The 26374-nt window shown below is 38.2% G+C and overlaps 1 protein-coding gene across 1 annotated transcript; it reads right to left on the minus strand.

Moving 5' to 3' along the window:
• Positions 1-334: 334 nt before the first annotated feature.
• Positions 335-26142, minus strand: RAB12 (RAB12, member RAS oncogene family; the record flags this gene model as incomplete). Its single annotated transcript, XM_082499433.1, has 6 exons — positions 335-2458; positions 2976-3080; positions 4041-4130; positions 4663-4801; positions 12639-12699; positions 25899-26142. 6 exons carry the CDS (start codon positions 26140-26142, stop codon positions 2345-2347), a joined length of 753 nt encoding a protein of 250 aa, XP_082355559.1. The 3' UTR covers positions 335-2344.
• Positions 26143-26374: the final 232 nt, after the last annotated feature.

The following is a 26374-nucleotide window of genomic DNA, read 5'->3' on the forward strand; positions in this document are numbered from 1 at the left end:
CAGCAAGAATAACTTTTTTTCCCACCCATCTTTCCGCACCACACTGCAAACACCTGCTATGTGGAGTAAGGACATAAATGAACTTTTTTTGACTCATATAAAAGTTGCAGAGATAAAATTAGGAGACAAAACCCTCTTCACTCTCATAGTATAATGGATGCAAAGCAAACAGGTTTCCTGAACTTTTTATGATTTCCAATGAATAATCAAATACACTCAAACATTCTTACATAAATATGTCTTTCTTAAATGCAATAAATTTTAATTTTTGGTACAAGAGACTGTGATTCCACTCTACCTATATACAAACAGCACAGAATTACAAGAAAGCGTATCTAAGTCAAATTTCTTAATTTTTATTAAATTCAAAAAACTGCAGGAAAAAAATCACAAGTTTCTAAGTACAAATAAAAACAAATCAACTAAAATAAAATGGTTGTCAAGTTAAAACTCATTTTCCATAATTTTCCTTTCCTCGCTACTGCCCACAGTACCATCAGAAATCCTACAAGTGCTTTAGAAACTGATTTTACCTTACCAATATGATAGTAAACCGTAAGTTTACTATGTAAAAAAGCAAACTGTTTAGGCACAAGGTGGCAGAAGACATAAGCACAAATATCAACCATGCTTGCTTAATTTGTCAGTTGAAATCCAGCTGTGCTAAAGAACTCCATGGTATTGCATTCAGAATGTCAGAGCTTACCCTGTGAAACAAGGGCTAATTTTTATTTTTTTTAATGTTAACAGTTTGTTGTGTCTTTTTTGCTTCCAGAAAACAGAGAGAAGCAGCTTAAGTCAGTGGTATACCTTACTGGTCAGTGCCAGTGTTCCGGCTACAAGAGTGGCAAAAATGACAAAATGGGTTCCAGCACCAGAGAATGAGAAGTAGAGAAGCTGTAGTGTGAAAAAGACTGGTTCATACTCGTGTTGCCAGTGTAATTAATAGTTTGGCGACTACTTGCTGAAATAGCATGACAAGAAGTCACATGCTATTTGAAGATATCAGCTGGACTAGGTCATCAGCTGCTCTCCCAACAGAGCAGTGATCAAGGTGAACAACTAACGTCTGCTGCTCTTCTAACTACACCTAAAGGAACTGTCAAACTGAAGATTAAATCATAACAAAATTAAAACAAGTGTTGTTCCATATTCCAGGTTATACCTTTTACCCATCATTTGATACTTGCCATTCTAATAACAGGTGCAGTTCCATTGTCATTCATAAATACAAAATTTTATTTGCACTTCATTAGTTTAGAAAGACCACAATGTTTTTCAATACCACAACATTCAGGACACACCAAGTTATTCAAATATGTAACTACTGATTTACCACAGCTAAACTAAACAGTGCATTTTAATAAAAGATATACCAAAGATATAATTCACAAATTCATCATCAGACAAAACCCTAACACAGTATTTGCTTGATGGGAATAATTTCCACCATTAGGAAAGAAAATAATTTTACCTTAAGTTCCCTTCCCCCCAACCCTACAGATGTCCAGACAAATACACATATATATTCCTTAACACAGGAAAATGTATCATCTTCATTTTTGTTTTTTAATAAAGAATTTGTCTAGGACAGCAGCATTGCTTTTTATACTTTCTTTTAGAGCTTGAATATATCTCCATTCTTTTATTGAAACTTAATGATTCTTGCAACCAAGTTTATGCTTATGCAGAAAATTATATATGCTATTTCAGAGTGCAATCTTAGATCTGCACCAGATGTGATGTCTTGGTACACAAAGAAAGGGTGCAGCATTAAACGAAATAAATAAGAGACTGCCAAAAATTAAACTTAGCTTTTCAATAAATCCAGTCAGCAGAGGATGCTACAGCCAAAAATGTTTTCACTACATTTAAAGGAAACATAATGCTGATAATGGAAGCTTTGTACATAAAGTCCTCTGTTTTTAAAAAATTTGTCTTTAAAATAGTTAGCAAAGCACCATATACTTATCTTCATACCAGAAGAGCTTCTGCCTGCCTGTTTATAATAACAAGAACTATTACAACATTTATGTCAAGAATAGGTATAGATTTAATTTCTCCTCCTCCTCGACTGGAAGTGTGGTAAATTCCCACCGACTGTACAGTATTTATAACACTGGGGCAATGAATGAAACATCATTGTGAGGGAGAGGGGTAATAATTAAATGTTATAGCTGAATCCTACACAGGATTGCATATTTGCATATTTACAAGTTAGTGTGTAGCTCTGACTCGAATAACAAAGTGCAACAAGAAACTGCCAAATGATTGTAGTGCAGAGTAGTACAGATACTTTCTTTACCCTCCCACTCCTATTTTTCACTCTGTACGGAGTCACAAGTCAACAGCAACGAACATGTGGCCTTGGAGGAGGCAGTTCTGGTGGGATTTCAGGCTCTGGTTGCAGGGACAGGATACTGTTGGACAACTCATTTCTTATAACATCCAGTGGCATCTTAAAGAAAAGAAAAATCACCTGTAAACAGTCATCTGCATAGAACTCAGCAAAGAGCTCGTTTCAAAGTTCACTCTCAGCCAAAGCCTCAATTTAAGGATCCTTCGGTTCTTATCACTGAACTACACTCAAGTTGTGTTAAGAATTTCTTTCAGAAAAAAGTTACAAGACATTGTCGAAATAAAGCCACCTCCTAAACCAATTACAACAAATTACAACGGAACTGCCTGCAAATGAAAGCAGGTAAATTGTACAGTCAGCTGCTCATATACAGTGAAGTTACAGGAAGGAGAAGTATAGCAAATAGGAGCAGATGTTTACCAAATTCAACAGCAGTATTAATTAACTGAAGTGTTCAGCAGACTCTGTGAACTAGATCATGCCCACTACATATTCACCAAAAATTTCACCTGACTGCGTGCACTTATCCTCTATGTCCTCCCAAAAAGTGCCTGCAGTCACAATTTAAACATTGACCGTTTACGTGGTCAGAGAAATTACCACCTGAATATTGTACCTTTTTCAGAATGTCATCAACAAGTTTTAGAAATATTTCATCCACATTAAAATTATCCTTGGCACTTGCTTCACAGAACCGCATCCCAGTTATTTGCTGTGCAAACTGATGGAAGAGAAAATAAAATAACTATATGAAGATACGCACAAACCACAAATATAGACTCCCTGTAAAACCTTTAAAAAAAACCCACAACTTTCTCCAAATCTGTGACCGAAATCTAATTCAATTAATAAACCCAAATCTCCAAGGTATAGCAGATATTGCCACATATAACTAATTTTCAATTAAAATTGTTTTACTGGAAAAGTGTATTGCATTTTTCCAGACTTAAGTCTGAGAAATTCTTGTCTTCAGCTGACATGGATTGCTGCAGATTGCCAAAAAGAACTTTTCAGAAGAGTTAATCTCAACCTTCTTATTAAAATGCAGAAAAGGGAAGTACAGATGTAAGAATTAGCCTTGACACTCTAACAGAAACACTTTACTTCCAAGTGCATGACAGGTAGCTGAAGGAACACATTTGTGTAAGTCCATACTGATACTATTCTGATCAAGATGGTGCTATGAGTGTTATGCTAAAACATATTTTCTTGTCAGGTTCCTTATCACTTTTGGAGTTGGAAGAGAACAAAAGAAACATGAAAACAAAGGTGAGCTAAGTAATCAAGCAGGGCTGTTTCCTGTCCTAAAATACTACTGAAAAGCAAATGTCTGGAATAAGGCTCACAAAGATGTCTTCAGCAGAGATATCTCCGTTTGTGATTCAAGTCTTCACTGCACCCTCTTTCAGAGCTCAAAGAGCCCTGCACCACTATGTAGTGTCAGCCAACTTGTAGTTTATTCTTTTTTTTAGAGCAAAGACATACTGCTCCAGCAGGAAAACATATTACTACAAATTCTATAAAAGTAAATAAATACCACATGGACTTTGACAGAACACCGCCACTCTCAATACCCTCCTTAGTCTATATCTGAACAAGAGTAGCCACGGACCGTCAGCAGTAATGCCACAGCAACTTTGCTTCTAACAGTAACTAAGAATTTGGGTAGACCTATTCTTACCTTTTCTCCCTGCTGTCGAGTAATCTCTCGATCAACTTCACAGTCCAGTTTATTTCCAACTAATAGAAGCTCTGCATCTTCTGAAGCATACTGCAATTAAAACATTTTCAATTAACTAAACCTAGAAATGTAAGATTTTGTAATGTCAACACAATATTAAAAAAGGGCAATTCCGCTCCTAAGTAAGGAACCACACGTACACAGTTTATATGTAAAAGTTCTACCCAAATGTTATTTCAAAAATTTGAAACTTCAATTTTTAAATTCCATTTTTAAAACATGACTTCAGAACTCGCTGTTCTAGTTTATCTAAGAATGAACATAATAACCTTATTTACAGAAAGGAAATATAACACTATTTTTCTGCCCCCAGTGCACAAGTAAATGAGTAATGTTACAGATTTCCACTGACAATTCTAACCGGGACAATTCTAGTTCAAGGAAGCAGGAATGAATAACCATTTTGCAACAAAAACGCAATGATGTTAAATCCCAGCTAAAAGAATCCAGTGGAAATTAGCTGGCATTAGTTTAATAATCCTATATCAAAAAAGTCCTACAAAATACCTTTGAGGAAAAACATTGCTTCTTAAAAAGCATGTAAAAAATACTTAATGCCTACCTTATCAATCATTTTCATCCATTTTGGTAAATCGTCAAATGTTTCCTTCTTGGTGATATCATACACCAAAATAATTCCCTTGGCACTTCTGTAATAAGCTGAGGTAATGCTGTTGAATCTCTCCTGACCTGCTGTGTCCCTAAGAAGCAGCAGCAAACATTGGCACAAATATTTCACCAAAGTACAGAATAACTTTGTTTACAATTTAATAAAAACATCCCCACACTCATTAGACACTCTAAATTGAACATTTCCTTCTATATATGTACAGCAATATGTATATATGTAGGCAAAAAAATGGAGCAGTACTTTCAATCATAAAAAAGTTTCGTATCAAGACTACTTATCCCATATTAACTTCACCAAGAAAGGCCACCAGACAGTTCTACATATATCTGAGAATGAAGTTGTCCAATGAAAATGTACCAGCAGATGAAGCTGGTTTTGTGTTGTTGGGGTTTGGTTGTTTGGTGTTGTTTTTTTTTTTTTTTTTTTTTTTTTAAACAGCCCTGAAGAAAAACAAAAAAAAGAAATGGACACGTGCTTATCAAACACAGCCGGACACCCAACTATAAAATGAGCAATGCACTGATCATTATGATTTGAGCTTTCAGAGCCTTTTTGGATCAACCACAGCAATTCAGCCATGGTTCTAAAACTAATGCAGAAGCTATTGGCAAGATGTGAATGAAAAGAGTGAGCAACCACTGTGTGGTACAGCTTTTGAAAGTAGATACCTGGCTTTCACGCTTACATCTACTAATTTGAAGTGTTCAAATAACATTTCCATTCTCACTTTCAGCGTTGTAGGTATTTCAGACAGGATGCATTTACACTGGAGACTATTTTCTAGCAATGACACCATGTCACCTGTACTAGCTATGGCTTGTATTCCAAAGCAGATGAGACAGAAGGGTTATTTTTACTGAACCATGAAAGCCTGTGAACTGCTTTCAATCATATCATCAAGCCTGTTTATGGAAAAATTTTGGCAGTTATACTAAAAAAATAGCTGGTGCATACCCTAAGTCTTAAAATGTGACTGGTATCACAATTGGAAAGTAAGTTATACAGTACTCCAAAGCAATCAAGCATTTGCTGCTTGAGTTCAGCCCCCCGAGTCAATGGATAATTTTGAAATTTCACTGTAAGAGCAAGTCAAAAGATGGACCAAAATTAAGAGCAGATGGGGGAAAATGTGCGCGTGTATGTCAGGACTCAAAAGTTCAAAAGGAACTCTCTTCAACAATCACATTTTAGACAAAAGGAGGAGGAGGATGAATTTGGGAATGAGATTAACAATGGAGACCCAAAACACTTGTTACCAAAAAAAAGTCATGTTCACAAAATGCCACATTGATTGTCCTGAAGAATTAATTCTTCTGAAGTCTATGCACAACAAGTAGTAAAATAACCTATCACAAACCTATCTTGCTCTTCACAAAATCTTTTAAGAATTTTAACTAAGCAGGTTTAAAACTGAAGTACTTAACTTTCTCCTGAAACTGCCACAAGTATACTTGATAGCAACAAATCTTTGCTAGTGATTTCACAAAGTAAAGTGTCCACTAGAAAAAGATTTGAAAGCTCTGCTTCATAGCCTGTGGAAAAATGTTGACTACTACTTCACTGCAAGCCAATGGCATTGTAATATGGGGCAGAAGAGAACAAATTCCATCTGCATTAATTTTTATTTTATTTTTATTCAAAACCCGTTCTCTACTCAGAACTTCAGAATTACATTCATACAAACCTTTGGAACCCTACAGAAGGTGAAAACAGGTAGCTTGTTTCAATAAGGTAGTAGTATTTCAGACCAGTTTTTAGACAATTGATTGGTTGCTTTCTTATCAGTAATTAGGCATTTTTATTAAAGCAATACAAGTTCTGGCAGCTGAAATTACAAATAGAGCACTTTCAGAGCACTTTCTCTTCCTTTACTTCTTTGCTATGGTCAGATTTATTTTTTAAAAGGTCCTTTGGACACTCACTCCATGAGAAATTAAGAAAATCTAATATTAACCGTTGATTTTCCACATATGGATAACATTGCTTTTGCATTTATGAACAGACTTATCAGAATTATAACCTCGTAGAGCAGCCCCTGCCATCTGTTGCTAATCCAGCCTACTGATCAAGCGTATTAAAGATAGGATCCCTTTAGTTCCATCATTCTGAGCAGACATAACTAGATGGCATTTGGAAGGGCATACCTGATTTGGAAGAATGCATCAATTCTAGCTTTGGCCAGAATAATGGAAAAAGCTGTACTTTTTTGCTGGCCAGTCTTCCCCCTCTTCTCTGTGCCCCTACCGGAACACAGAAATAAAGGGGCTACTTCAGAGTGACCTGGCTGTGGCCTTCAGGTCAGTGCTAAGGACCTTTACCGACTCCCATCACAGAGGGGCTACCAGGATACCAGATCACTCGGGTCATTCATCAGAAAAAAAGGTGGGGAAATAAACACACTGATGTTCGACTACCCTCTCTGAAGACAGTCATCCACACGCTGGATAAGGCTAGGGGTAGGTGATGGAGCCAACTACGCAACATTATACTGTGCCACTCCGGCTATCTCCAACGCCACATCTCCCCATGGCTCCCAAGTGCTCTGTCTCCAAGTCTACCTGGTACTACCAGCCCCTCCTCACCCCACAATACCACAGGCTCTTTAAAAATTTGTAGTATTCCCAGGCTGCTACTCCTCTCTGTACCCTCAGGTCCCGCACTCCCCTTTGTGTAGGTCGTTCACCCAAACATCACACAACTTGGTGGCTGGCTTGCTGGCTCAACGAGACACACCATATGCTGTGGCCAGTTTAAAAACCCATAGGCAGCCTGGCTGCCCACTATGTATGCTAAATGGCCAGATGGCCACTGACTGTCACTTGCCAGTTGCGCTGATTACAGTGGATTATGGCTGACTTTTTTTGCCTTGCTTTAAGTCATTGACTTCCCCACACTTCACGCAACCAATGCTTCTACTGGCGCAGCAAGTTTAAATGAAACCAGTGAATGGGTTTCTGACTGTAAGCATGATATTCTAACCCTTGTTTCCTTTGAAAACTGGAAAAATTAAGCTGAATTTGCAGCCTCTAACATTACATTAACATTGTACTAGCCTTCAAGTAGTAAGGTAAAAATTGGAAAACTTATTTCTGCAATAAATAAGTTTAGAATGCAACCCCAAGCTACCTACATAAGCTAGTTTGAGAAGAGTATCAAGTTGATCTTTCACATGGAAAATCTCACCATCTACCAGGTGTTATCTTCTTTTTCATGAAAATGTGCAGTAACTTCTTCCAATATTGAAGAAAGAGTGACAACCTCTACTGCAGAGCTAATATTAAAAGCATATCCAACTTAAAATGCCTTCCTTTCATGTGCAGTGCTGGAGAAATTAAGTTTGTTATACTCTTTTCATCAATGTATTACACTCCTGCAGCTGGACTATTTTAGTAAGGATAGCTACTGAAGCACTAGTGGAAAGATGGAAGAAAAGACGAGCGTTATCTAACTGGGCTAACAGTACACAACTCCATGAATTTCGTAAGTGATGCTAAGTGCTGCTTGTTCTTCATTTGGTCTGGTCAGAATTGACATAATAAAATAAGTTAGTTCAATTTAATTCAAACTCCCGAAGTCCAAATAATAAATTACTACAACTTGATCAATGATTTGGCATCACAGAAAAAACATACAACAGATTAGTCCTTTTTTAATGCTAAAAGCAGTTTTCTTTCATTGATTTTTTCCAAGAAATTGTTCTAACGGAAAAACACTGGTATTTCTAAATTGTAATCAGAAACATACAGCTTATGACTCCTTAACCATCTATAATCTGCAAAAATACAGCCCCACTGCTTGACTGTTTTTCTGCTTCCAAACCAGAAACTAGACATCACTCCAAAAATACAAACATTACACCAAACAAAAGCAAACACAAAAACCACACAAAGCCCATTTTCAAGTGTTGACTTGTCGTATTCTCACTATTTCACACTGCATAAAATACAATACAAATACAGTTGCTATTAATTAAAAAAAGTTTGGATAGTTTTTATTTTACATAAATGTTTTCTGTGTCTACCTAAAACAGTTGCTTGAAACTAACACACACAGACTCAAAACTGTCTTTGCCTCTGAAGTTAAATTAATTTTTTGAGTGGTAGTGTGAAGTGGCAATAGAAAAGAAAATATTTTTAAACACATAAAAATTTAACACTAATTTAACGCTTTCATATGCCCTATGCTTTTATGGAAACTACAGGTGATATTTTAAAAAATGTTTTTAAGTCATTTTAGAGGTTAATTCTACTTGTTAAGCTGAGAAGCTGAGGTTTTTTCCTCCATAAAAAAGACAAATATATTTAAAATCTTTTATTATAGGACATAATTTATTTCAGAAGTACTGAACAGAAGGAACTACATTCTGTTACATTTCAGGACAGATGATCTTTACCTCAGACTATTCCTCACCCCAAAGAGTTTCCAAGCCAACTATCCATTAGAAAATGCTGAGCTGGCAGAATGTGAACTTTTTATGAGAAAGCACTGATTTAAACAACCTTCAGAAGCAAATCTGACTGTTTTCTTGCCAGGCCTCTGGCCTCCTTGGGCATTAAACCTGTAGAGATACCAGAGAGCCCCTTCAGCTCTCCAGCAGGGAACTGGGCGGAGTGGCAGAGCACCACAGCTTCCAGTAACCAGATCCTGTTGGAGAGGAAGCCAAAAGTGACTGCTGCTTGAGTCAGCCGAGTGCCCGGACTACTCAGGTGAGACAGAACAGTCAGACACCCTGCTTTCCTGCCAAGCAACTCCCGGCACACCTATGCTTCAAAGCATGAGAGTGGCTTTCTGATTATTTGGTCTAGTTTACGAGCTTTGTAAAAGCACTGATTCACAGATGCTTGGACTCACTTGTACACTTACACTATCCAGTATTTCTGGGTACTTTAGCCCATGGCCTGGCACTGCATGCACATATCACTTCCCACAGAACGTACGAGCTTGTTTCAGCCAAGAACTGCAATGCAGCAGGAGGTTTACTGTATCAACTACTTCTGGCAGCCCAAGGGGGACTACTAGTGTTCCAGGTGGCACAGGGAAAATGGACACTACTCTGTGTCCTCAGTGCTGCTCTACCATTTCATAATCTAAGGAGCAGGAGGTTGTTTCCCTGGGGGAAGAGGTACTGCGAGGCAGCAGGGACCGGGTAGGAACAGGTAAGCTACAGGTGAGAGCAGATGCCTCTGTAATGCTTAGTGCACCGTTTCCCATTGTGAAAGGAATATGGGAGACAAGTCCAATTTGTATACTACTCTACTAACAGGAGCAGGTGCAGAAGCCGCTTTCAAAAAGACATCCTGCACACCTAATTGCTAGATATATTCAACATAGTACTGCTGTTCCTTCAGAAAATCAAGTGGTAGAGGTCTGTGGGGAACACTGCTGACAGAGTGGTCAGTGGAGACACTGGTCAAATGACTACATAAACACCATAACCACCAAAGTTAAACTTTCTTTTTAAACTATTCTTGTTTGATTTTTGAAGTAGAATCATCAAATGACTAAAAAAAAATCCCCCAAAATAAAAAAATCAAACAATCTGTTCACCACATAAACCCTTTTTTTGTAGTAAAGTTACTGTAATCATTGTAGCTACAACTACCAGGAAGTATGAGGCAACCATAACTCTGCCTCTGCATAGGTATGAAAGGAGACTGACTTAGGATCAGCCATGCAGCTTAAGTCTGTATTTCTAAACTTCCACGTGTTTGACTTGGTAAATTGCTTTCCTCTTTTAATCTAACATTTGAAGGTACAATAAGGAGCGGCTGAGGGAACTGGGGTTGTTTAGCCTGGAGAAATGGAGGCTGAGGGGAGACCTTATCAGTGTCTACAACTACCTGAAAGGAGGTTGTAGCCAGGTGGGGGTCAGTTCCTTCTCCAAAGTGACAGATGATAGGACAAGAAGAAACAGCCTCAAGTTGTGCCAGGGAGGTTTAGATTGGATATTAAGAAAAATTTCTTCACCAAAAGGGTTGTCAAGCACTGGAACAGGCTGCCCAGGGAAGTGGTTGAGATGACACCCCTGGAAGTATTGAAAAGACGTGTAGATGTGGCACCTGGGGACATGGTTTAGTGGTGGACTTGGCAGTGTTAGGTTAACAGTTGTACTCCATGACCTTAAGGGTCTTTTCCAACCAAAGATTCTACAATTCTGTGATTCTATGATAATAGTTTATCAATAGGCCCAACAACATACACAACATAGTTCAGGATAAACTAGCAAAAGGAGTGGTTGTCTAATTGCTTTTCCAAAAAATCAGAAGTATGCCAAGACAGTTTTAAGGGTTAAGTATAAGAACAGCATTGTAACAGCCACTTTTGTGAGAGAAAGTGACAATAAGGAGCAGGATGCTGTGTTCATGGATTTTACCATATTTTAAAGTATTATCTCTTTACATTGTGTTCTCTCCACCATTTTAGCAGGGCTTCACATAGCAGTAATGATCACATTTTAACAACCTATCAATTTTTAGTTTTAAGAGTTTCCTATATCCTACTAGCATATTCTCAATATGTGGAAAATAATGGTTTAAGCATCTGCTTTCCAACAAACATCTCTCCTAGAAAGTATTTATTCAATATGAAGAAACTGTTTGATAAGTTTAGCACATTTCATAGCAACAGTTCATACCAGGTGTACAGTAGCATCTCCATATCAGAATTTTTGGTTACCTCTGTCAGCTTCAGCAGACCCTGGCTAACAATTGCTGGCTCAACTGCCAGCCTTGTGGTCACAGGTTTCCAAACAGGGACAGATGATGGATGAAGACATGCCAGTAACATTCAAGTGTTAGGTGACTGATGATACCAAAGATGAAGCAGCAGTTAACTCAGAGGGAAGCAAGACAGACACATGGTGTGACAAACAGAGTTGATGGTGACCTGCCAAGAGGAGTTAGTAAGCTGAATTCACTGCATCCGCATAGTTAAGAATGAGAAACCACCAGAATATCCCAAAAGTGTAACGAGTATATTTAGAGCTTTCTTCCCCCTGTATGGATTGTTAGCAGCTTTAACAGTTTAACTACAATGCCAATTATGCATCACGTACTGTTAATAAACCAAAGCTAAGCTTCTACAAAGTAGTATAAGATTAATGTATAGAACATAGCTGGTTTATTCTCTCATAACAATGTTTATGTATTGTACTACTCTGCAAAACAAAGGAGCTCTTAAACTCAGTAATTTCTAAACAATAAAAACCACATTAATCACTGACATGGAGAATCATTATCAGGAAACATGTAACCTACTCCAGAAAGGTAAAGCTTCGGTCAGGCTTTGAACCTTCTGTAGTAGGACACTGGTACCAGTCAAAGTATAGAGACTTATTTGTATGGGATCATTTTACCTCTCAGTGCTGTTTAGAGTGGATATAATTTACTTAGTCTTGAATGCCCTTCACTTTAAGTTATTTAACACAGCGTCAAAGAAACAGCACTGCCTATACCAAGTTTTAGAAAAACAGTTTAGAAAATACTTCACAGTTGTTTTATAATTGCTGTTACAATGAAGGTCAGTTTTAAACAGTCCAGAAAATAAAAAAAAAAAGGGTACTTTCTCTACTGTCTATTTAACAGTCACCTTTTGTTATTTGTAGGACTCCTGTTTCTTGTGTAGGTGATATTATTCTAGGAAAAGGGGCTTGAGACCTCTGTGACACATTAACATTTCAGTAATTACATTCATGTCCTATTTCTAACTTTATTTCTCCTTCTCCTTTACCCTCACAAAAATCTAAGAGCTATTTGGTTTGGTTTAAGTCTTGTGGGAACGGAGGAGAGGATGAATAGGGTAAGAGCTAAACCAGCTTATAACAGTTAATAGTATTAGACAAGCATATTAATTCATGCTAGAACATAAAAATTAAAACATACTGCTGGTTGCACATTTGTTTTACTTACCAGATTTGTAATCTAATTTTCTTTCCTCTTAGCTCTACTGTTTTGATTTTAAAATCAACACCTATAAATAAAATACAGTAAACAGAAAAGGAGGAATAAGAAGCAAAAGTAATGAGGGTGTAATTATTATTTTTTTAAATTTTTTTAAATATTAACTTGTAACAGTCTGAACAAGCAGAAGGGTTTGCACCATTATGGATCACCTCAGAAACATCATGGGGATTTGACAACCGCTATGTAGTCTTTGAGCCATCCAATCTGGCAGCATCAAAACATAAACCTTCCACTTTGTGCAACAACTCCAGCAGCAGGTAAACCCAACATAACAGTAAAACAGACCCAGTATGTTTCTTTCTCCTCTATTCACCTTGACTGTCAAGGACAAGCCTGCTCTACTTCCAGCTGGCACAGATGCCCTGGAGGCATGGAGCGAAACCAATCCCGACACATCAGTTCTGCTGTCCTGCTGTCCGTGAAGTGGGAACAATACACATCTGATTTACAGGCTGGGTGCTTAGCACCTGTAAAGCACTTTAGTAGAAGTGCTGAAGTTGCGGTTGGTTTATGAAGTTTGTAAACACTGTCATTCGTAATTCCTGCAAATGTTTATTAGCAAACTGCTTAGATTTAGAGAGGGTATTTGACTTTTAAAATTTCTTTTATACCTGCATGGTACTTTTATCCATCATCTCAAAAATCCAGCCACATTTTGGATGCATGCTAAATATCAGAGGTAGAACTATGAAGACCTTGTTATACAGAAAGATTTTACATCTATAAAAAAATATGCTGGCAATCAAAATGTAAGACATACTATGGTCAAACAATCCCTAGACACAAGAGATTATCACCTCAACTACAAGAATATTTCAGGATATAAATATCCTAGAATATCATAGCATTTGTAGATTGCGAACCTGTTCATTTTAGTATACATTTGTATGAAGATTTTTGCTTCAGTTCTTGCTTCTGAACACCATCCCTCCTAACAGCGGTAGATTAAAAAGGGGGAAATAAAAGACAAGAGAACATTGTTCAGACGGGTACACTTAAACTCACACAGAAGTGTAGAAACATAGTGTGTTGAAAACACTTCTGCTATTTCACATACAATTGTATACCAAGGATAGGGATGAAAGTGAAGAGGAAAACCAGATTTTTACTTTCTCCAACAAAAACTAGACATTTTCTTAATATCTACCCTTGGCAAAAGCCAAGTGTCCCTGCCAATATCGTTAGGGTCAAGACTGGATCGTTCAGTTAGAATTCAGCTAGACTAAATAAACAGAAGGATCACTGATAATCATTCTCCTAAACTAAAGTTCCTTCAAACAACTAGCAGTTGCACCATACATAGCGATAGAAGTATCGGTTATCACCATGACATTTGTTCTCATTCTCCATGTCCTTAAAAGTGTCCAGCACACATATTCACCAATTCTTGGAGAGCTATTCAAGACATTTGAAGTTTAGTCTTCACTTAGCAAAATGTATCCCATTCAAACCCCAGTAGGGTTTTCAGGCAATACAGGAGCTAAAGCGTTAAACTGATTTGTACTGTACAGTCTACAATTTTAATGGCAATTTTCAAGTATTCATATGCAAACTGAGAAAAAATATTAGAATGATTAAAATTTCAGAGCATGTATTAATCCTAACTTTAAGAAATATTTTTCTACACTTTTGAAAAACCACCATCTGTGTTAGTGTAAAAGCAGAAGTCAAATGATCCAGTTATGCTTTACTATCCAAAATGTGGGAAATCAGAATTCTTGTAATTACTGCTTTTCCATTAATGAGATTTTTTTTAAAGAAACACACATCCATTTCTACTGTTAAAAGCCTTTTCTCTATATAAATGCATTTGAACGATAAAATGCAATTGTCTTAAAGGTCATAGCTTTGTCTACACCAAGACAGCAACTTTACTTGCTAAGGAGATAATCAATATTAACTGAAATTGCTTCAAACCTCTCCCTTCCTCAAGGAAGTTTTAAAATAATTACCTACACATCTCAATCCCAATACCCAATCCAGCCATTATCTCATACACAACATACTACATGATTTGCCATTCATCTGAGAACTCGGGTTAAAAAACAAAACAAAAATCTTGCTTTTCCCTCCCACAGAAACATAAATAGAAAAAAGAATCTAGGATGCTTATACAGCTGGATATACTTATCTTAAGCTAACAATTATACTTGTAGAGGAGCTTGATCTGAGCAGAGAGAGAATGCAGCTCTGCTGTGTAAAGAAAAAGTCCTGTTGTCACACACACAAAAAAAGGCTAAACCATCTCTGATCCAAACCTGTGTATTAAAAACCATGAGAGGAATTTTACGTAAGTTTCAGTCCGTCAACAACATATTTTTACAGAGGTGGTTTATACACTGCTGTCTTTCACAAACCAAGGAACAAAAAAGTTTTGTTGTATTTTTTAAAAGGAAAAATCAATAATGAACTATGGAGAGAAAAATCTATCTGTTCTAATAAAGTAAATTTTCAACTCAGGACTTCCTGGGACTAGTAGGCACAGCATATGAATGAAGTAGAAAAAAGCCTACCTATTTAAGAGACGATTTCAAAATAAATAATATGTCCACAACATTGTTATTTCAAAGGCATATCTTTCTATTAATCATCTTAAAGTCATACCATGAAACATGCCCCTACTGTTAAATTTTGCAACGAACAATGTAAACCAGTAGCAGTTCTGGAAAAGCACATTCTTCTACAGCACTATTTTAATCATTTAACACTTAAGTCGGATAGCTTGCCAGAACTAAGCAAAGGTTGCTCAACTGCTCTTTATAATTAGTAATGCTCTGCAAGCATCAACACAATACCTAATACTCCTAAAACATCTGGCAACTTTCCTTTTGCACACGAAGAAACAAATTCCTGAACCTGTTAGGTTTCATTCTCATGTTTCAACATAGACCTCTCAAAGGTAGTGCTTTGAGTTTACATACAAATTATTAATTTAATTAAAATAACACCACAGTCATTTGTTTTCCACTTCAATTTCAAATATCATCTCATGGTAAGAAAAAGTTCAATGAAACAAATTATTTAGCTTGATTAAAGTCAATGAAAATACCTAAATGAAAAGTTTTGCTATCCATACAGTTACGCCAGCTATTAAAAATAAGAGGAAAAACCGATAATATTCTTTGAAAGTCAGTCAGAAAACTAACACTTTCCACTATTACAGATAACAAATACCAGTTAGTCACACATGACACTTAGACAACTGCACCTTTCCATTCACATACCCTAAGCCAGTCTCATATGTTCTTTATATTTACAGTCGTAGAACAGAAGATTTGGACAAACTGCTGCAAACTCCCATTCTTCAGCAAAATAACTGCAAACAGTTATTTTAAGCATGTCTACTCAGCACAGGATAGAGAAGGTATTAAGTCTGCTCTTAGAAAATGGTGTGGTTTTTTAAAGAAGTGCTTTGTAATGCTAGTGTTGATGCGGCAGCATTTGATAAATTCTTTAAAATCCTTGCTTCAACAAACTCCTAATTTACAGTTGCTCTAAGCACAACGTGTCCTTCTCAATCTTGGTAAACCTAATTCTAAGACCGGTCAGGCACATTGTCAGAACTTTTTCAAGTTTCACACTGTTTGTAATGATACTGGTAGTTCTTGCAGTTACTACTCCCTTAAGACAGATCCCAAAACCTAACTAACACCCAAGTTTATGAAACTTGTTGATTTCTTCTGTGTTCGATCCTGCCAGAGGCTGCTCCAGTCTTGAAACTACATAGCTGCACAGTGGTGGGCTAGAACGTGTGCGCTGACAGATAGGACTTACTATCCCTGACATAACACTCTACTAGCACAGCTACACCAGGATGTTCCCCCACCCTGCACCTCCAGTTATGGTGGGTGTCCCCTAAAAGGATCTGAACAACAGCTAACACAAACAAGCCACTTAAGCACCTTGTGTTCTTAATTATGCAAATAGAACTGAGGTCATGGTTTTATATATAGTTCAATAAAACAGAAGAATCAATAATTACTGGTGACAACTGTGTTAAATCTGAGCAACACATCTTAAAAAAAGAAAGGATTTTAAAAGGCTGTCTTTAGCTGCTACAACACCAGCAAGCTATTGCTGGTTTGCATGCTACCTAGTGTGCATTTTAAATGCCTGCTGGCCAATTTATTGTCAATGAATAACCAAATGTACAAATGCCAGTGCAGCCAACAAGTGCATACGCTTATGATCATACTGAAGCATGCCCTTTGCCAGGTCACAGTGATTCGAGGGGAACTAAAAGGCTTATCACAATCTCCCCTCCCATTAAAAAGTTGGCCTCTTCTCCACACACATCAGGCTTGCACGGACCACAGGTAATCAATGCATTCAGCTTTTCTAAACTTATTACACTCACATCGTGACTAAATCCAGACCACCAACTCACTTTTTATGAATTAAAGGTGTGTGCTTTGGATGTCAGATTTTGACCCGCATTTTTTCCTGGAAAGGCCTTTTGCAGGAATCCAAACACACGTCCCATACACCTATAAGGACTAATGAAAAAGGCACAAAAATACGGATCTCAGCCACTGGTTTGGGTTTCTGATTGTATCTATTAAGAATTTCAAAGTATACTGATTCAGCTTGCCCTACCACTTAAAACTGCAAATGAGCTGCTACCCTCTCCCCACAGGCTAGATATCTGTCAAATAAGGCATTAAGTACAGCAACACTTATATGGTGTGTGTCAGGTAAGATTATTAGTTAAGGATTTTGAAAAATTTATACAAAGCATATTGTTTTGATTAATAGCACATGAACTTTAGATTAAAAATACGCTTCATGCAAATAATAACATTTATTACAACATGTGCTCAACTGAAACTATGCTTTTTCCAGGGAAAATAAAGGGCTAGTAGAACAGAAGGGTTTTTAAAAAGTATATTAAACACAGAGCTATAAAAAAAAAAATAAACAGCCTTAAAAGAAAGAGAACAGGCACTCAGAATAGAAGTGCACTAATGAAGTTCTAGATAAGGGCAAGCTGGTGAGGATGACGTATCTTGTCACTGAACCAAATTTGAGACTGTTCCAAACTTGAGACTGAAATCCAATAAAAACAAAGTTTAGCCCAGAACATATTATATCAATTTCTTAACTCAAACAGGAACTAAAAGTTATCTACTAAAGCACAAACTGAAACAGACACAACTGGGTCTACCCTCTCTCTTTAAAGCTGAACGAATCTGTTCAGAAATAAATAGTGAAGAAACTTCTTACTATACATTTAGGTTTTCCTATTTTTTTTTTCTTCTTTTCCACCCCCCCCCCCCCCCCCCAAGTGCCAGAAAAAGGAAGTGGAAACTGTTTTGCTTTATGCACCCAGAGTGACCTTTTGGAGGTTGAGATTTCCTGATAACAAAACTAAAGGAGGAGCTGGGAAAACAGTGCAAATAGAGCACAAAAAATCCCCTCCAACTAAAATCAATTCCAATAGATTAAATTTTCAGAGCCCTATTAGTGATTTGCATCAAAGCAATTCAATCAGTGAAAAATAGTCAGACCACATATAAAGAAACACAATAATTTTAAAAATTCAGAGGCTGCATACTAATTAACCATTAGAACAGATATATAATTCAAACATGACACAGATTATTTAATTTGGACACCAGACAGCATTATACAGACAAATTTTCTTACTTCTGCTACAATTGATAACTGAGGTCACATGCTCCTTGAAGTAAGAACCATCTTTCTAGTCCTGGTCTGTAACTAAATGCAATACAATACTTACACCTATCCAGAAAATACTGAAGTAAATGAAAAGATGCTCAATAGCTTTGATACTGATTTATACCATCTTGTTTGTGGAGGGGGGAAAGCAAGCAACAAAAAAAGGTATGTGGTGGGGGAGAGGGAAAAGTGATAAAAACAGTTCCAAAAAAAACCCCCAAAACATTGTATCTTACGTTAACTGAAGCTGTAAGACATGCAGTTAAAACACACTACAGCGGAAATACCTCTTTCAAACTGGATGCTATAGATTTAAAGATTTTTAAAAGAGATTCGGAAGCATTAAGTGTTAGTCAGATATGAGCCAGTTTGGGGATTATTTTAGAGGCAGGTAAAGGACCTTGTCCATAAAGCTTCAGCATGTAATTCTAGAACGATTAACACGCAGACATTTGAGACTGCTCGCCTAAAATAAAAGTGTACTCATATCTCAACTGGCAACTGTGCTACAGACCAGAATGAAACAGATACACCAACAACAGAAAAAAAAAAAAATGGTAATATACATTTTGAAGGTGTAATTATAATGACTTTTTAGAAAACTGTCAGTGATTTTTTGGATGTCCAGTATACAGCTTCTAAACATCTCATATGCTTGGTACTTCTAAACTCAATGAGAATTGAAGAAGCTATCATTTCTTTACATTCTCATGGGCAGTAAAATTCTAAAGCCTTTCACAAAATGTAGGCTTTTGACACTATTTATGGTACCATGTTCAAAGCATGCACCAAAATTTTGACAAACAGAATGAGATGGAAGGGGAGCATGGAAGGAATAACACTCTCTGTGCCTTCTTGAACAAGACTTATTTTCAAAACTGATTACAGAACAGGAAAACATAGTGAGCTACTGGTCTACAAGTACCTGATCTCAAAGGAAAATCAACTGTGAAGAAAAACTAAACTTATTTGATGAACAGCACTACCCAGATTTTTACAAGGCAGAATCTATTTCAAAATGAGACCGAATGGAGCATTTTGTTTTGGGTATCAAGTTTCCCACTCTCTGGCACATCAGAAGAAATAAGTTGTAGAAGTATTGCTATATGCTGTTGAATAGTTGTAACCTTAACAACTGGGAATATTAATCCTCTTTCTTGTTTAAGGGCAGCCTATAAAAGATAGTTTACAAAGACTTCAGGATTTTTATGATGAAAGGTACTCTAAAAAGTCTGTCTTCCATTTTATGGTTTAGCTAAAACCACAATTATTCTGCATTGTGCATGCACTGTTTTCATTAAATGAACATTTAAGCTCACAACTCCCAGAAAAAAATAAGAAAGTCCATAACTGAGAATCATACAGCCCCATGTTTTTTTTTTTTTTTGTTCCTGACACACTCAGCTGTTCACAGCAGAGACTGAGTTTGACAGCTGCATTCCACTCTCCTTGCAAACTAAACTCCACATTCAACACCATTCAAGTGGCCTCTTCATTTTGCCTGTTGTTTTACTTGCGTATTCTCATATATGTACTGACTAGGGACTACAAGGTACTCTGACAGTCCTGTAGTGTTGATATAACCCAGTACCTGAATATTTCTATCACCTGAAGTTAGCATCTAGTTTACAAATGAAGAAAAAAAAGGCAATTTCAAATTTACTCTTCTTCACAACCTCTTGGTAATTAAAAACCCCATTCCTCCCCAAAACCCTATTCCCAAACTCTGATTACTTATATAATCTACCTACTACATTTTCCTATTTTCAAATATAGTTTTGTTACTTTATGAGGTCTCAAATGATTACGCACAGAAAACAATTGCTGACTCCACCAAATGCTGTAAAATATGCTTAGTTGACACATCTGAGGCAAACAATGACTTGCCAGGTGCTTTCAGTTGCTGGCGTCTCTAGTGTCAATTAGAAGTGACAACATTGCAACTAAAGGTGAAAGGCAGCTTCCAGGGAACACAGGCTTCTGTTGCAAGTTGCATTTCCTAAATTTATGGTTACACAACTGAAGACAAACAAAGCAGGTTCATACACAGTCCCTAATTATCTTAAGGTTTTAGGTAAGACAAAATTGTTTTCCGTGCGAGTTTCCAGCTCCTGCTTTCCTCTATTTATAGTTTGTCAAGTAATTGCAGCACACCATTAACAAGATGTTTTGTTTGTTTTGTTCAAGTTATTCTGCACTAGCCAAAAAGCCAATATATAAGAACAGATATGTATTAACACCCTGGACAGGTGAAGAGAAGGGCCAATTCTCACAGAAATACTTATCACTGATCAGAACTTTCCTCCTTTTTTTATACAACAGCAAAAATTTCTCAGAGTACAGAGCTGACTTTGGGTATAAAGTAAGGACATCTTAATGCTACTTTGTCATGATGTGGTAAAGCAAGAGACGTCTAGTTCTACCCTTCCTTCCCTCTCCACACCCCAACTAAATTTTCAGTGCCATCGCATGGAAGGGGAAAAAAAAAAAATCTTTGAAGAAAAATTAAACTGAATTATACTTGTTAGAAAGAGCCCACAGGTACATACAGGTAGTGTAGCAAAAAGATAAATGTTTTTCTAGTTGATGCAGGACGTTTCCTGAAATTTTTATGTAGATTGCTCATCTCAGATTACACCAAATTACTTGTTCTTAAAACACAATTTTTATTATGATTTACTGAAAAAATATTTTTCAGATGGTTAGTAAGCCACACACCATATTTACAGTGCTTGTGAGAATAAATACTCACTGGGAAACTAAATAACAGAGGAGCAACTTAACAGGCAGTTCTGAAAACGACCAATTGATACTTTTAAAATGGATATGCTGGTACTTTTAAGTGAATATAATTATGTTATATGGCAACCTTATATGGGAATGAAACGTAACATTTATGTTGTTAGTCCACACTTTTTAAGAATAAAGAGAATGAAGAAAGGGTGTGAATTGTGACAGAACCCCCAAACATATGCATACATATATACAATTACATATGTGTATATATTTATATATCATATATGTGTATACATACTAAAACTAGAAGCTGCCTTACTTAAGATTGCTCTGACAAAAGATAAACGTAAAGTTTTCACCATTACTATTGTTTATTTGATGTACATTAGGCATTTTGCATGGACATGGGTATTTTAAAAAGAATTTATAGGGAAAAGACTGCTTGGAAGTAAAAGCTAGAGCTCCATAAATCTAATGAATTCCCAACTTACATACCATTTCACACTAACATCAAAGTAAGGTGAAATAAGGTCAAAGAGCACTTTTGTGAAGTCAAAGACGTCTTATACCGCAGTGTATTTGCATACCACTGATCTCAATCCCACAGACTACAATTAGCCCAAAACAGAACACAGGTCACAAGATTCCCATCCTGATCCACAACAAACCTTCCCATTACAAACTTAGCTGAGTAGCTCTAGATATGATTTTGCTTGCAAACCAGGACTAAAGGAAGTTTTAGCATTTACTACAGGCAGTACTGTAGCAGCCAGCAATAAGCCTGTGCGGGGCACCCAAACCGCTCTGATATTGTCAAGGGCAAGGTCTCTGTCTCCTCGGATGCTTTCAGACCTGGTGGAAAAGAGATGAAGGATAAGACTAGGCCTCAGAAACTGTACATAGTAAGACAGTGAGTAAAAGAAAAGCCAAGGAGTTCAACTTGACTTGAGGGCACAGGAGAGTCAGCTGCCTGAGAGGTGAGTCAGAGCAGGACCTCAGGTTTGGGTGAGCAGGAACCTCAGCTTCAGAGATTAAAACCCACAGAGAAGCATAATGCCTGCGGCAAAATTAGGTAGACAGGAAGTACTGCTGAGTACAGGACTTTTGTAGATCCGTCACAGAAGAAAAATAGCAGAGATTGGGAATGAGCTAAAATTTGGTGGATGCAGATAGGACAGGCAACCCCTGAGCAGTAGTTGGACAGATGCTGGGAAGAGAACAGAGGCCTTTGACTACTAAAGGGACTCTAAGGGTAAGATAGCACCATTTAAAAAGATAATATAATGCTTATATCATCACCACTATGGAGATCTGAATTGAGATGTATTTCTTTTGGGGTAAGAATTACTTGGGGGGGGAAGTGGGGAAGGATGGGGGAAGAAGCAAAACCAAGCACCCTTCACCACCCATCTTTGAATCGTCTCACAAATGTGGCAATGCGTATTTATCTACTACCTTTGGAAAGATCATCCTTTTTCATAATGAATTTGGCATACTTGTTTTTAACTGTCAGGAGTCTGAAAAACCTCCAAGCAATAGTTTTGGATTCTGCTCCTGCGTGAATAATGCAGGTGCATGGGGGTCAGGTAACAAATCATAAACGGAGATTTTTATTTTAAAAGAAAAAAAGGATATACATATATATATATATTTATGTTTGTTGACAGAGCTAATGCGATACCAATATTACCCTCACATAAGCATTCCTCCATTATAGAAAAGAAGTTACCTTAACTACTTTGGATTTAACACTGGCATGAAAAGAGTAATTTTACATCATTGCAGATGCAGGGGAACATTTCTAAAAACAATTTATTTGCCTAAACAAGTAATAAAAATAAGTTATAACCTAATAATAAGAACAAACATTCAGACCTAGCACATAAAATTGTAAACAACATCTATTTCTCATCTGACAACGACATGCAAAAATCAGTAAATATTTGAGCATATTGAGTATTCTCAGTACTATGTAAATAGCAGATTAAGTAGACACAATATTCTATGCAACTAATTTAATGCTCAAAATAAACACATCAAAAGAATTTTAGATCAACAGCACATCGTGTGCCGTTATGAATAATGTGCTGAAATCTGCCAAGCTATTTTTGAACACTTTCAAAGAACTTCAGTATTCTGAGATGGGACTGAAGACATGTTGATGTGTTTTTATTATAGAATTTACTTTACCAATCTGGCAATGTAGTCTTCTTAAATTAGCATCAAAATACTGTATCTTTTTAAATTGAATCCACACCTCCCCTTTTCAGCAGAAACACTCCACTTTTCAATGACATGGTGTTATTATCCTAAACAGCACTTATGGCCAGAAGACAGTCAAAGGTTTTGGATATTTGCAATTTTTCCACTATCAGAGAAGACCTACACGTAGCCTGTACACTTTCATACAAAAGGTTAAGGTACTAAATGTTGTTCTGTTTCACCTGTACTTCTACTGGTTTAGTATAAAAACACAAGCATAAGGTTGAGACCATTAATATCAAGGTAAAGGAGTAAATATGTATTCTAGCATTCCATTTAAAATACAACTTCGCTAATAAGAAGTAGATACAACAAATTCTAATTATTCTTTTGGTTCCAGTCTTTTTCCAATTTAATCTCAAGGTATATCCAGTTTACCTAACTTCCTCTGAAATTGGAGCAGTCACAGGGTTTTTAACAATGTTTCAAAACACATTCTCCACTTGTAATTCTTGAAAACCACTGCTGTAAGTGGTGACAAAGAAAGAGCTCTATAATTTCAACTGTGTATCAAAGTCTGACCTCAGGTCATTTTGGAGTGTGGGTTATTTTCAACCTACATGAAATGTAAATAGCAGAGGTTACTTTTTCTTACTCCAAGGTGCAAAAAAAGCGAGGTACAAGCTGACTGTGAAAAGCTCGTTCATTTAGCAGTCAAAAGATCTGGGGGAATCTCAACAGCTCTCAAGTTTAGTCAGAGGACCTTGAAAGAATGCCATTACTGTCAAGTCTTTCTACATGTATTTTGGCACGAGTTGCTTTCCCTATGCTGCTTTATGTTGGCACACTTCGTACATCAAACATTATGTAATCTTCTGTCTAGCAGCACACCACCATTTATTTCCTGTTTCTTTTCTAAAATAAGGAAGCTTCTGTGCTTCAATCACTGTCTCAGTCATCTAGCAAATCAGTTTTGCTTACAAGGCACCAGACTGGAAGTCTGGACCGGGGTCTAGAGTATCTCCTCTCACTTCCCAAGATTCACATCAGGAAACTAACCCTAGTTACAGAAAGCAGCCCAGCCCTGAAGGAACACTTAATGTAGGTCAACCCAAAGATGCATGTGAGCTCAAAAAAATATATAGGCTTAGAGAATTTAGAGAGAATACATTCCACTATTAGTGCTACTTCCTCACCTGTACCATATATTTAATTAAATCTGTCCGTCCGCAAAAGCCATCAGCATTTCTTCATTACAACACGTCACTCGAGGACTAATGCCTCTGATATGCTACCACTGCCTTTCTAACTTCTACAAGGTTAAGTTACCAACTTCAAAACAAAAATATATCGACACTAACAATGCTAATCTGCACTACCAGACTTGAACTTTCAGATGACTTAGGAAAGAATGAAACAACTAATAAAACACATATTAAAACTAAAGTAAGAGTAACTGTGTATTATTTTGTCACAGGAAGATATTTTTTGATAGTAATAATTCAGCTTCTAAAAGGCTTTCCATCAGATCACTTTCCATCAGATGCTGTAAGTTTCCCCACATTCCAAGCTACAATTAAGCTAAGCACACATATTTTCCAGTGACACAGACTTAACTACTGCCTTGCTGCAATACTCAAGAGTTCAACTCCAAGGATAGGACTCTAATAACAACGCAGACTAACTAGCTTGTTTTCCTCCCTTCACACATTTGTGTATTAAAAGACAACAGGCATTAAGTTACCTTCAAGACTCAAACAGATGACTAAACCATGAATAAGACAGCATACTCCAAAACTAGGAGGCTGCTCTCCAGTTAGTTGTGTGAGGAGCAAAACACGCCTTGTGCTCAAGTGGTACTACTCTTCAAGAAACAAAACATTAACTTCCTTAGATCGAACATCACGGAGGGTTTCTTGATGAAGGCGTAACAGCAACCTGGAGTTAATGACACTATGATCTAGAAAAGCATCCGAAGTCCCATAAACTACGTTGAATACACACTGTGCAACTTTCCATCTCCCAAAATACTTCTGTTCCCCTACATGAAACACCTCAGACTCGTGCACAATAACACGTTTTACGAAGGACCCGTATTTATTTTTTTTTTTAAACTGTGCTTTTCGTTTGTCATCAGGCAGAAGCAGGACACCCCAACACCTTCTCAAAACTTGCAAGGATAACTTGGACCTCCACGATCTTTCCACCGAGGCCTGGGAAGCCTGACACCAAGGGCTCCTTCACCATTAAATCCCGTGAGCTTCCTATTGCGAAGCAGCACACGGCCCAGCAACCCACCCGGGGCGACGGCACCCCGCGGGGCGGGAGGGGGACGGGGACCACCGGGCACCCTGAAGGGGACGAGGGCAAGGAGGGCCCTGAGGGGAAGGCCTCAGGCCCGGCACGTGGGGACGGGACGGGGCGGGGGGCCACACTTGGCGTTAGGCGGGAGAGGGGCCAGGGAAGGCGGCCGCCACACCGACCCCGTGTTTCCACGCCCGGGCCCTGCGGCAGGCTGGGCACGGCGAGCAGCGGGGCGAGGGCGTCCCTCTCCCCCGGGACGGGTCGCGGCATGGCGGGTTCCCTTACCCACGGTGGACTTGCAGGCCTCGCAGAAGGTGTCGTCGGTGAAGCGCTCCATGAGGCTGGTCTTGCCCACCCCCCGCGACCCGATGATGATCACCTGCAGCTTGAAGTCGGCCGGGCGCGGCGGCTGCTTCCTGCGGCGGGACTGGCCCCCGGAGAGCGCCGGCGACCCCCCCGCCGAACCCGCCCCGAGGTCGAGCCCGCCGCCCCCCACCCTGCGCTGCGGCAGCCCCGAGCCCGGCTCCATCAGCGACGCATGCGGCGCCGCGCTGGCGCCGCGTTCCCTCCCCGCTCCCGCCCTCCCCGCCACCGGCGCCGACGACTGCGAGGCAGGGGGAGGAGGGAGAAGCGAGGACGACACACGGCCGCCGCCCGGCCCTGCACCCGGCCCGGCCCGAGGGGAAAGGGAACGGCAACAGGAACGGGAATTGCGCCGCCGCCGCCGCCGGGAGCGGCGCGCCCAACCCGGCGCCCGGCGG

This window comes from Vanellus vanellus (genome assembly GCF_965231255.1).
Source record: "Vanellus vanellus genome assembly, chromosome: 2".
Lineage (NCBI taxonomy): Eukaryota > Metazoa > Chordata > Aves > Charadriiformes > Charadriidae > Vanellus > Vanellus vanellus.